The sequence below is a fragment of the Gossypium arboreum genome, chromosome 11, assembly GCF_025698485.1.
Source record: "Gossypium arboreum isolate Shixiya-1 chromosome 11, ASM2569848v2, whole genome shotgun sequence".
Taxonomy (NCBI): Eukaryota; Viridiplantae; Streptophyta; class Magnoliopsida; order Malvales; family Malvaceae; genus Gossypium; species Gossypium arboreum.
The window spans coordinates 9,666,944-9,679,361 of record NC_069080.1 but is presented as its reverse complement, the minus strand read 5'-3'; the positions used below and the strand labels follow the sequence as shown (position 1 = coordinate 9,679,361).

General features: G+C 35.2%; 1 protein-coding gene across 1 annotated transcript; it reads right to left on the bottom strand.

The window, feature by feature from the left end:
• Positions 1–343: 343 nt before the first annotated feature.
• LOC108471350 (probable alkaline/neutral invertase F) lies at positions 344–4,495 on the bottom strand. The gene is made up of 5 exons (XM_017772982.2): positions 4,307–4,495; positions 3,388–4,225; positions 2,143–2,589; positions 1,083–1,641; positions 344–730 (listed from the first exon to the last, which is right to left on the bottom strand). Exons 2-5 carry the CDS (start codon positions 4,222–4,224, stop codon positions 438–440), a joined length of 2,136 nt encoding a protein of 711 aa, XP_017628471.1. The 5' UTR covers position 4,225; positions 4,307–4,495; the 3' UTR covers positions 344–437.
• Between the last annotated feature and the right edge of the window lie 7,923 nt (positions 4,496–12,418).

Genomic DNA, 12,418 nt, shown 5'->3' with positions numbered 1-12,418 from the left:
CTTGCCATTTGTTCGGCCTTCTTTTTTTTTAATTCTTTTTCTTTTCTTTAAATAACGGATTTTTAGTTGTGATTCCGCCCGTTGGGATAATGTGGCCGGCTGGAGAGAGAGAGAAAGTGGGGCCATGGGCTCGGGCCTTGGCATTATCCTTTACAGCTATGGACTCGGTTTTATGGGCTTTGTTTAAACTTTGGCCCGCGCTCTTTACTAATAATTGCAGATTTCAGCCCTTCATAATGACCCCAAAATCATTTCTTTTATGAAACAGACATTCATGGAAAAGAATCGACTTTTGAGATCCTATTGCAAGTGAAATTTTATACAGCCAATTAATTGTAACATTTGGATACATTCTCATTTCTCACCGTCATTCTTTAAAAGAAAAAATAAATTGCTAATGTAGAGAATTTGCAAGAATATCCCTTTCCTCTTGTTTCTTAGAAAGAGATAGAGCGGGTGAGCTTTGGCTTGGAAATCCTTTTTTCTTCTTCAAGAGAGATAATGGGGAGGTTGGCTGGGTTCTCAATCATCAGCTTGGCGACCAAGTAGCCAGAAATGCTCCATGTCTGATATTTCCTCGTTTGTTTCCCAACATAACGCCCAGACTTACCATCATAGTACTCCGGCCATCCATTTTTTGAAAGGCGCTGTTCCGTCAGCTCTATGGCTCGTTTTGCAATTTGAGGTCTTCCGGTCTTTATACATGCTGCTGTGAGTAGCCATATCAGAGCTGCTTACAATATTAAAAAACACCAGGTCAAGTTGTATTATAAAAACCCAAGCCAAAACTGTTAATTACCTATGCAGTTAGTTTATCAGGCAATTTGAGTAGCCATAGAAACCTTAATTGCCTTTTATGCATGAGAAATAATACACGATCCAACTAAAACTTAATCTAAACCTGATAAAATAAAGTATGAGACTAAGGACATTTATATCCCAATTGAAGTTCTAAGTCAATCATGCGTCTCCGGCTAATAAGGCAACTTTCATTATCAATGGAAAGATTATTTAAAGAAATAAATATAGGTAAGCAAATGACATACAATGGAACTCAAATGTTCATGAGTTCAGACACATACCTGGCCATGTTCCACCATTATGGTAACTCCATCGTGTATTCTTTGGATCAAATCCAGTAACAGTTCTCCAATCATGACCCTCCAGTGCTGGATAAACGATCTTCAAAGGCATCTCTCCTATCAAGTCCTCCCAACGCTCCTCAATCAAATCCATAATTGCAGTTGCTTGTGCAGGTGTGACTAGTGAACTCAAGATTGCAATGCAGTTTCCAACCAAAAACCAGCGGAAGTCCATTCGAGCTGGGCTGACATTACCAATCAGATATCCCCCTCGTAAGGGCATAAAATCAAACACCCAATCAGGAATGGACTCAGGGATTACATTGAACTTGTTGACTGCTGTGTGGGAATACTCTTCAGTTTTGTAACGATATATGTTGTTTAACTGTGTGAAATCTAACCAGTAGTATTTTTGGATGTGATAACTGAGAGCTGTGATGCGGTTATTAATGCGCTCAATGAGTTCCTTGCCATCTCGTTCTGGTTTCAGCATCTGCCTTGAACACCTCAGTGCAAAATAGAAGAGCGCTTGGATTTCAATTGGATATCCATAAATTCCCTGCTCAAAGTGCAAGCACATTAACTTCCAGAAATTACACTGAAAACTCAGTGCAGTAAAATCCCAAAGTAGCACTAACCAGCCAACACTCAACACAACTCCAGCCATTCCAGTACATAAAATGAGTTCAGACAAATATATACCATAATATATTAGGAGATTGAATGCCATTCCAATCCACAAAATCAAGCAAGAAGTCCTCTGCTCTAAACGCTCGCACAATTACTGGCACGGTTAAACGAGGTTCAGAACAAAAGAAAATAATAAAATGACCGACATGCCTTCTCTGCTACTAGATAAGGGCCAGTATAAAATCATGCAGATAGATCAGAGGTTCTAAGGGTAATAGATTATTGCCGAGTTAGACTGGCAAACTATATACTAAACAATTAGAGCCGTAGTGATAACGAACCAGTCTAACTCCTAATCTTGTTTCAAACAGTTGCTTCTGCATACCACAGAGGAGTCGAAGGATAAATTTAAGATAACGGAATGACTCACCATCCTCCTATCAATCATGCTACACCCAGCTGCACACAGAAGTGTCGGAAAAGTGTCAAATCCATCTGAAAGGCAAAGGTTAAGAATCAGCTTCATTCCTCTTTGCACCTCAGGCATTTCTGAAAGTGTATAATCCTGTGTGCACTTGGTATATGATCTTAGCAGTATAATCCACCAGAACCCAGAGTCAACAGGAGCAACTCTTCCTATTGCACTGCCACCAAAATCTGCAGCCAAGGTTTCCTTTTGCCGATGCGAATCATAAAGAACTTTAAAACTGGCAGGCATGACACCTTCTCCAAGTGTGAAGTTGTCTATCCTTTTCTCCCAGCCTTGAAGATGAAGAGTCTTTAACAGGAAGTTTTTCACTATTACTGGATCACCACCAGCACTGGCTGATCGCATTAGACAGGCTAAACCGCTGGGAACAAAGTCTCTTACAAAAACCTGCAAGATAAGAATGGTGCAGTGATAATGGTTCAGTGCAATTAGCAGCTCTGAAGTAAGGAATTCAACATCATTAAATTCATTACATATGGGGCAAGGGCTAGCTATCAAACTAGAAAAACAGCATTACTATGAATTTGTGCAACATGAGATTCTGTGATTGAATAATAGTTTAGCCAAAAATAAAACTCGTCTCTGTTTTTAGTGGGTGCAAAATAAACATTAATCAACTTCCCCCCAGTACTGGCTTCTACAACAGGTGTCAACTTTTACATGTATGGAAAAATCCCTTCCTCGTTTGTTTTGAAATAAATTAGAAAAGTAACGACTCATGCCACTCAAAATAAGTTTCAACTAAAAATAGTAACGTCAACAAATAGTCAAACATCCTATTGAACTACTTAAAAGGAAACTTTATCTTGCAACTCCAATTCCCTGCCTTCTCATTTCCCACAAAATTTGCAGATACATGTAGGGCAGGTCATGAAGTGCCTACTTTCATCGCAAGTAAAATAACAAGAAGTGTAACTATGGATAAACTAGTAAAGAATATAACAATGAACTAGATAGATGGTTTTCATGAATTCCAAATTAAAAACTTCATTAACCTAAAAAACCTAAATATACAATAGGCTCCTACCCAGCCTAGTAAATAAAGGTGCAACGCATAAACCATCTAAGAGAAATGAAAATTTACTGCAACATTATCAAACAAAAGAGAAAAGAATAATGCTATAACAAAAGAAGTACTGAATTTGAAGATACAAAAACGATAACAAAGAACTAAACAAATTATACCTGATTGTAATTTAAAGCCTCGGCAGTAGGATCCATAGCCGCAAGGGTACCTACAGGCTTGCCTTTGTAATATACGTAAGATTTCTGGATTGTTTCCCACGCTTCTTCCACCATCGCACCATTCTCCGCTCTCCCCTCAAGAAAGCCGTTCGATCTAATAGCAGAAAGTATGCTATTCAGTTCAAAGTTCTTCTCAAAACCTGTGCCTACGCTAGCACACGACTTCAAGGACGTATGAGCCACGCTGGTGTTATCAGATATATTCTCGTTGCTATGAACTCTCACCGTCTTCTTCAGCTTTTCCTCCGGTTTCTCAGTCGATTCATTTTCTTCCTGCGATGTATATGACTCTTCGTTTCCAACAGAGTCTTGACATTTCTCTTTTCGTGTATATGAAGTTCCTCCCTCTCTTGATTCAAGGGATGCCTTACCATTATTAGTTGATTTTACGTTGTCAGTTTCTAAAGAACCTGACGAAGGTTTCTCAACATATTCAGAAACCCCGTCGTCTTTGAAAATATTTTTCTCTTGTGAGGGTAGAGAATTCTCAGCAAACTTACACTTCCGAAACACGATAAAATCAGATGATTTCTCGCTCACTTGGTCACTTTCTTTCTCCAGAGTCTCCGAAAGCTGCTCCTCAATCAGCGTGGTGCGTTCTTCTTTCTGTTGAAGGTCGATCAAATTCAAAGAATCCACTGGTTCCACCTCTTTCCCCGACGAAGCTTCTACTTCTTTCTCACTATCTTCAGAAAACGGAGTCGAAGAAGGCGGACGAGGAGCCGCTCCTGCTTCATTTGTAACTTCTAGAAAGTTCAGTGATGTGAAAGATGACATTCTAAAGGGAAAAGATCAGCACAAGATTAGATTCATTAGAGAGAAAAAAAACAACATTGCCATTTAGCGAGGAAGAATATACCTTTCAAGGCACTTCGTCCGTCGTTTGGGATAGGAGAGTAGAATTGCTACAGCGAATAGGGAGAGACAAAAATGAAGCAAGAAAATGGGGAGGGAGCGGGAACTATATATAATAAGGATGCAATGAAAGAACTGGAAACCATATTGGTGATGAGTGCATACTGGCACTGCGCACTGTAATTCTGTTTTAGCGGTTAGAGAGAAGATTTTGTTGTGTGGGCGTTTTATATTCGGCAATTAGGTCTTCACATATGACTTATTAACGAATATGCCATTTTTGGTTTCAAGCCTAGTCATACGCAAAGTGGAACCCTGTTTGAGATTAACGGTTTATTAATTTTGTAACTATTTAAGTAAAATATAAATTACAAAAGATTTTTTTTTTTTTTGTGTAAGGTAAAATCCTAAAAAAATTCCTATAAAACTAACATTCTCTTTAGCTGAAATTAAAACTATTCCTTGAATATGTCCTAAGACACTATTAACAGATGAAGTATTGCTATTGACTTCATTATATTGCTTTGTACAGCTAATTGATGCTTTGATAACTTTTATTGAACTCTATGGAAGACCTTGAAAGACAAGCATGTTTCTATTCTTCTATAGCAGACATAAAATGATTCCGAAAAGCGTGGGCCAAAGTGCTTCTTGTCCTGCTAATTGGCTATTGGATTCTAAATTTGTCTGGATCCATTCGAGCAAGCTGCCAGAAGAAAACTGGGGCCATCTCTTTGCAGGTAATATTAATTTCCAAATGTCCTTGGCCTCTGAACAGACCCTAAGAGTATGTAGGATGTCTTCTATCTCGTATTGGCATATTGGGCAAGCTTCATTCTGACCAATTCCTCTACTAACTCGTTCGAAGTTTGTAAGCAGACGCTGTTTGTAGACCAGCCATAGAAAAAATCAGACTCGCTGTGGCCCTTGGAACTTCCAAATGTTTTCCCAGTTATTATCTTGTTCATTCCATGTATTTCCTTTTAATAGGTGGTACGCACTCTTTACTGTAAATTTCCCATTGGATGTGAGATTCCAACAGATTTTGTTAGGACCAGCAAGGGGATGTAGAGGAGGGATGTTTATAATCTTCTGAATTATATCTTCTGTTAACCAATTCCTTAGGGTACTTATGTCACATGTGCCTTGTAACACCCCCTAACCCCGAACCGTCGCCGGAACAGAGTTACGAGGCATTACCTGATGTATCAGACAACTTATGAATAATTCACAAATAAAATAACATTCATAGCATAATTTAATTACTAAATCCCTATATCGAACTCTCAAAGTCTAAAACATACATTTAAGTGAAACGGATTCGTTTAAATACTCCAAATTTTTATTTTATTTATTTATTTTTATAAATTTAAACACATTTCGCTTATTTTACATAAAACCCCGTAATTAAAACCATATCCATTTCAAACATAACCAATTCAACCAATTTATTTCACACATTCATTTTCTATTCTATTTACTTTCTAATCAACTTAATCAATATAATATTAATTTAAATTTATCATTGTGCTAATTAAATTGAAATGAATAAACTTTTTCATTATAATTCTTAAACTTGCAATACTAATATTTTAAACCATTTATATTCAAAACATAATAACATTTATACACATCCTAAGTACATGCCACATTACCAAAAGAAAATATACATCACCAAAAGTTTGTCAAGTCGGTCCGGCTTTGGATCTTTGGTTCAAGATTTGACTTCTACAACTGCAAGACGGAAACAACCGTACGCTGAGTATGCATATACTCAGTGGTATCACTATAATTCAGTTTATAATTAAATACATTAAATCACACACATACTTTTACATTACAATTATCACCACTTAATGAACAATTCAATCTTTCATGTTATCATTCAATTATATATACATACCATTCTTATTTCTTTATTTCAATTCTCAACTTTCACATAGGACATATCATTCAATTAACTTGACTCGGACTCGGCGGATACACGGATTCCAACCAACACACCAGTACGGCACAATGTGCCTTAACGATACACAATATCTAATCGAATCGATGTGATAGTAGAGATGGCGATAAAGATATGAAGATTCAACACACAAAGTGTTGAATCTGTAACAGTAACGGTAACAGTATTCAACAAACAGTATTCGACACACAAAGTGTCGAATCGGTAACAGTAACGTAGTCGGCACATAAGTGCCTGATCAGTAAGCCGGCAAAAACCCGTACTCTTCCATATCCTATGGCATGCCAACTATATCCGACTAGCCCGACTAGTTAATAGGGTATTTAAATCATTTTTCAGTGTAATTTCCATTTCGATTCAATATTAATTATAATTTATTATTTTGATCAATTTTCATAGTAATACAGTAATTTACTTCATTAGAAATTTTACAATTCAATGCAATATACGTAACATTATTTAGTAATTTCACAATTCAATTCGATATTCAAAACAATATTCAGAATCCAATAATTCAGTTCAGTATCAATCTCAATTTTAATACCCAATCACAAATTTTATTATTTCATTAAATACTTACCTTAAAATACTTACCACATATTCATATTAAATTAAACACATATTAATTATAAAGCTTGAGTTATAGTGATACAAACCAGAATTCTCTTCGGATTTAATCCTCGACGATCTTTCTTTTTCCTTTTTTGGGCCGATGCTTCAGGTTCAATATTAGCTATGAACAATTAAAATAATTTCACAATTATTAGCATAACACAATTTAAATGCTGAATTTTTTATCTAACTTTTACTTTAATTCAACTTTAATCCCAACTAAACTTATATATTTTTCTTTCTCAATTCATACCTTTTACTACTCAATTTCTTACCAAACTCACATCTAACTACTTAATTTTTATCATATTTTCATAATTTCGAATTTATTTCAATTTAATCCCTAAAACTCAAAACTTATAGCTTAGTTTACAATTCAATCTTTTATTCAATTCTAATCAAAATTTCTATCAAATAAACCCCCAATTCCATCATTTGTTCAACATAAACCCTACTCAAAAATCTATTAACTTTCAAAATTTCAACTTAAATTCAAGAGTATTTCACTCTAAGATTCCAAAAACATCAAATTTATAAGAAAAGGACTTGATTAAACTTACCAATTAAACTTCAAGCTTTAAAACCTTAATTTTCCCTTCTTCTTTCTTTCCTTTTTCTTTCCTGTTCTGTTTCGAAATGTTCTCTGTTTCTTCTTTACTTTGTTTTATTTCATTTCTTTTATTCTTTTATTTTATTAACTTTATAATAATAATAATAATAATAATTATAAATATCTTATTTAATAACAAATATATATTACAATTGGACACACATATATTTTACACTTGCCTATTATCATCACCATCCAATTGTCCTTATTTTATTTAGTTTATATAATATAATATTTTAATATGATAAAAATCTTTTACTTAAATAAAAAGTAATTAAATAAATATATTACAAATGTATAAATATATGAATTACACTTGTATAATTTAATCACCATACATTTGTCTTTATTTTAATTTATTTTAATAATAATAATAATCATAATTTAATAATATAAATTATAATTTAATAGAATAATAATAAATAATAAATATCTATATACTTAAATAAAAAGTAATTAATAATTAAATTATATATATTTACATAATTAAAATCTAAAAATATCTTAGATTTTAACATGTTTGCCGTCTCAACTTATGCTAAATGGCTTAATTGCCATTTTAGCCCTTTTTACTTTCTTTTAATCTATAATTAGACTTTCACTCTTTATTCAATTTAATCCTTTTTGCTAATTACTCTAAATTAAACTAAATTTACTTAATTAAAACCTAATTAGACACACCACTAGGCTCATAAATATTTTTAATAATTATTTTCGAACTTATTTCACTAAGACGGAGGCCCGATAACACACTTTTCCGGTGCCCACGGATTTTGGGTTGTTACATTTCCTCCCCCCTTAAAAAAAATTCGTCCTCGAAATTTTACCTGAAAATAAGTGAGGATACTGTGATCTCATAGTTTCCTCCGGTTCCCATGTTGCTTCTTCTACGCTATGACTTCTCCACAGTACTTTAACCAGAGGGACTCGTTTGTTTCTTAATTCTTTCACTTCTCGAGCTAGTATTTGAACTGGTTCCTCTTCATATGACAAATCTGGTCTAATCTCAATATTTTCAGTAGAGATAATATGAGATGGATCCGATCGATACCTTCGTAACATTGAAACATGAAAAACATCATGAATTTGTTGTAATTCCGGAGGTAAAGCCACTCGGTAAGCAACTGGTCCAACTCTCTCTATAACTTCATATGGTCCGATAAATCGAGGACTTAACTTTCCTTTTCGGTCGAATCTTAATACTTTCTTCCAAGGAGAAACTTTGAGAAACACTTTATCTCTGACTGAGTATTCAATGTCCCGACGTTTCAGATCAGCATAAGATTTTTGTCTGTCAAAAGCTGCTTTTAATCTTTGTTGAATCTTCTTGATTGTTTCTTTTGTTTCACGAATCAATTCAGGTCCAATTATCTTCTTTTCATTTAATTCTGTCAAACATACAGGTGATCGACATTTTCTACCATATAGAGCTTCATACGGAGCCATCTGAATACTGGACTGATAACTGTTATTATAAACAAATTCAGCTAACGACAAGTAATGTTCCCAACTAGATTCAAAATCAATAACACAAGCTCAAAGCATGTCTTCCAAAATCTGAATTACTCGCTCAGATTGCCCATCAGTCTGTAGATGAAATGCTGTACTGAAATTAAGTTTAGTACCCAAAGACTCATGTAACTGTTTCCAGAATCTCGATGTAAACTGAGGATCTCGATCAGAAATTTTAGAAGCCGGTATACCATGCAACCTTATAATTTCTCGAATATAGACCTCTGCAAGTTTCTGAAGTGACCAATCCGTTCTGACAGCTATAAAATGGCCGATTTTGTGAGTCGATCAACTATTACCCATATAACATTTTTCTTACTTACAGACAATGGCAATCCTGTAATAAAATCCATCGTAACACGATCCCATTTCCATTCGGAATAGTAATCGATCGTAATAATCCAAGAGGAACCCGATGCTCGCTTTCACCGTGACAAACCAAACATTTACTGACATATTCAACTATATCTTTTTTCATCCCTGGCCACCAGTACAATTCTCGTAAATCACGGTACATCTTTGTGCCTCCAGGGTGTAGAGCAAATGGACCGTCATGTGCTTCTCGAAGAATTAATTATTTAATCTCTGAATTTATTGGAATACAAATCCAATCTCGATATCTCAAACAATCATGCTCATCAATACTAAAATTCGCTGCTGTGTCGCTTTGAACCATTTCTTTTTTCTTCATTAGCTTATCATCTTTTAATTGAGCTGACTTGATTCGTTTCAAACATCACTGGTTTAATTCTTAATTCAGCCAATAAACCTCCATCATCACTAATACTGAGTTGTGCAAACATCGCTCGCAATTCAATTGCTACCTTCCTACTTAATGCATCAGCTACCACGTTAGCTTTACCTAGATGATAATCAATAACACAATCATAATCTTTTAGAAGTTCTATCCATCGACGCTGCCCCAAATTCAACTCTTTCTGTGATAGAAGATACTTGAAACTTTTATGATCTGTATAAATGTAACATTTTTCACCGTATAAATAATGTCTCCATATTTTCAAAGCAAAGATCACAACTGTTAATTCCAGATCATGTGTCGGATAATTACGTTCATGTGGTTTCAATTGCCGAAAAGCATAAGCTATCACTTTCCCATTTTGCATCAGTACACACCCGAGCCCATTTAAAGAAGCATAGCTATACACAATAAAATCTTTTCCTGATTACGGTAAAGTCAAAAGCGGTGCCTCACAAGATCCGCTTTAATTTCATAAAGCTTTCTTGACATTGATCATTCCAGACAAACGGAACATTCTTTTGCAATAATTTTTTCATCGGTAAAGCTATTTTTGGAAATCCATTCACAAACCTTCGATAATACCCAGCTAATCTAAGAAAACAACGTACCTCTGACACATTTTTGGGAGTCTTCCACTGGACGATTGCTTCAATCTTTTTTGGATCCACTCTAATTCCATCTACTGATACCACATGACCAAGAAATACCACCTTTGATAACCAAAATTCACATTTAATCAATTTCCCATATAACTGTTTCTCTCGTAACATTTGCAAAATAATTCGGAGATGCTGCTCGTGTTCAGATTCAAACTTTGAATATACCAAAATGTCATCAATAAAAACTACCACGAACTGATCCAAGTACGGCTGAAAAATTCGATTCATAAGATCCATAAAAGCAGCTGGGGCATTTGTTAACCCAAATGGCATCACTAAGAACTCGTAATGACCATATCTTGTACGAAATGCTGTCTTCGGTACATCACTTTCTTTCACCTTTAACTGATAGTAGCCCGATCTTAAATCAACCTTTGAAAATACTGAAGCTCCTTTCAATTGATCAAATAAATTATCAATACGTGGTAATGGATATTTATTTTTTATTGTCATATTGTTCAATTTTCGATAATCAATACACAATCGCATCGAACCATCTTTCTTTTTAACAAATAATACTGGAGCTCCCCACGATGAGATACTAGGTCGTATAAAACCTCGTTCCAGTAAATCTTGCAGTTGTACCTTAAACTCCTTCAATTCAGTAGGTAACATACGATATAGAGGTATCGACACTGGATCTATACCCGAGTATACTTCAATTGCAAATTCTACTTCTCTGTCAGGTGGCAATCCCGATAACTCTTCAGGGAATACATCTGGAAATTCACATACAGTTCTAATCTGACTACACTGACTTTCGACTGAATCAGAATTAATAACATATGTCAGATATGTTGTACAACCCTGATGAAGCAACTTATTAACTTTAATCGCTGATATGATTCGAGCTAACCCACTGGTACGAATTCCATTTACCTCAACACTATCACCATATTCAGTCTGAACGCTAAATTTCTTTTTATAACAGTTTAAAATTACCCCATGTTCAGCTAACCATTCCATACACAGTATAACATCAAAATCCCCAAAAGGCATTATTAATAAATTCACCGGAAAAGTTTTATCATATATTATTAGCGGGCATCTCGGGCACACCTGATTAACTAATATTGTTTGCCCCAATGGACTTGATACTTCTACTGAGACTTTAGAAATTTCCGTTTTTAATTTCCCCGACTCTACTAATTTTGAATTAATATATGAGTGTGAAGATCCAGGATCAATCAAAGTATAAATAGGCTCAGAATACAGTAAAAATATACCTGTCACCACATCGTGAGCATTGCCTTCTTCTCGGGTTCTGACTACATAAGCTTTAGCTGGAGCTCTGGCTTCAGATTACTGTGTAGCTATATCACTGCTTCTACCAACTCCTCCTCTCCTTGAAACAGAACCTCCCCTAGACATTCCTCTACCTCTGGCAGTCGATACCAATCTCTGAGATGTGGCAGGTGAACTACTCTGAGTTCTCGGACAATCTTTAACAAAGTGTTCAGTAGAGCCACAGCGAAAACATCCTCCAGTTTTCTTCCAACATTCACCAAAATGTCTTTTCCCACAATAATCGCATTCAAGATTTTCACTTTCCCGGGGCGGAGCTTTTACACTACCGGTAGAGATAGTAATCTATTTTCCTCTGCTTCTGTCACCCCTATCAGACCGAAAGTTTGATCTCTAACCACTTCTTGATTCTCTGAATCTCTTCAGTAATAGATTAGAACTGGTAGTTCCCATACGTTTTCCAGCTGATTTACCAATTTCTGATTTTTTATCCAAGCCCAGTACTTGTTCTATCATTTTTGCTCGCTCAACCAGATCAACAAGTTCAGTAATTCTGAGACTTACCAATTGAATCTTGATTTCATCTCGCAGTCCCCATAGAAATCGTTTACAACTATCAGCCTCGGTTGGAACATATTCTGAAGCATGCCTACTTAATCTAGAGAACTCTCGCTCATAATCCAGTACTGACATATTCCCCTGTTTCAGCACTAAAAGCTCTTGCTTTTTCTTTTCGATGTACAATTCCCCAA

Bases quoted from the DNA above. Each gene is read 5' to 3' on its own strand.
- LOC108471350 (XM_017772982.2), bottom strand. From the start codon at position 4,224: ATGTCATCTTTCACATCACTGAACTTTCTAGAAGTTACAAATGAAGCA. The intron at 1,642-2,142 runs GTGAGTCATTCC...CACTTTGAGCAG, and splicing joins GCATGATTGATAGGAGGATG to GGAATTTATGGATATCCAAT. The intron at 731-1,082 runs GTATGTGTCTGA...TATTGTAAGCAG, and splicing joins TAATGGTGGAACATGGCCAG to CTCTGATATGGCTACTCACA.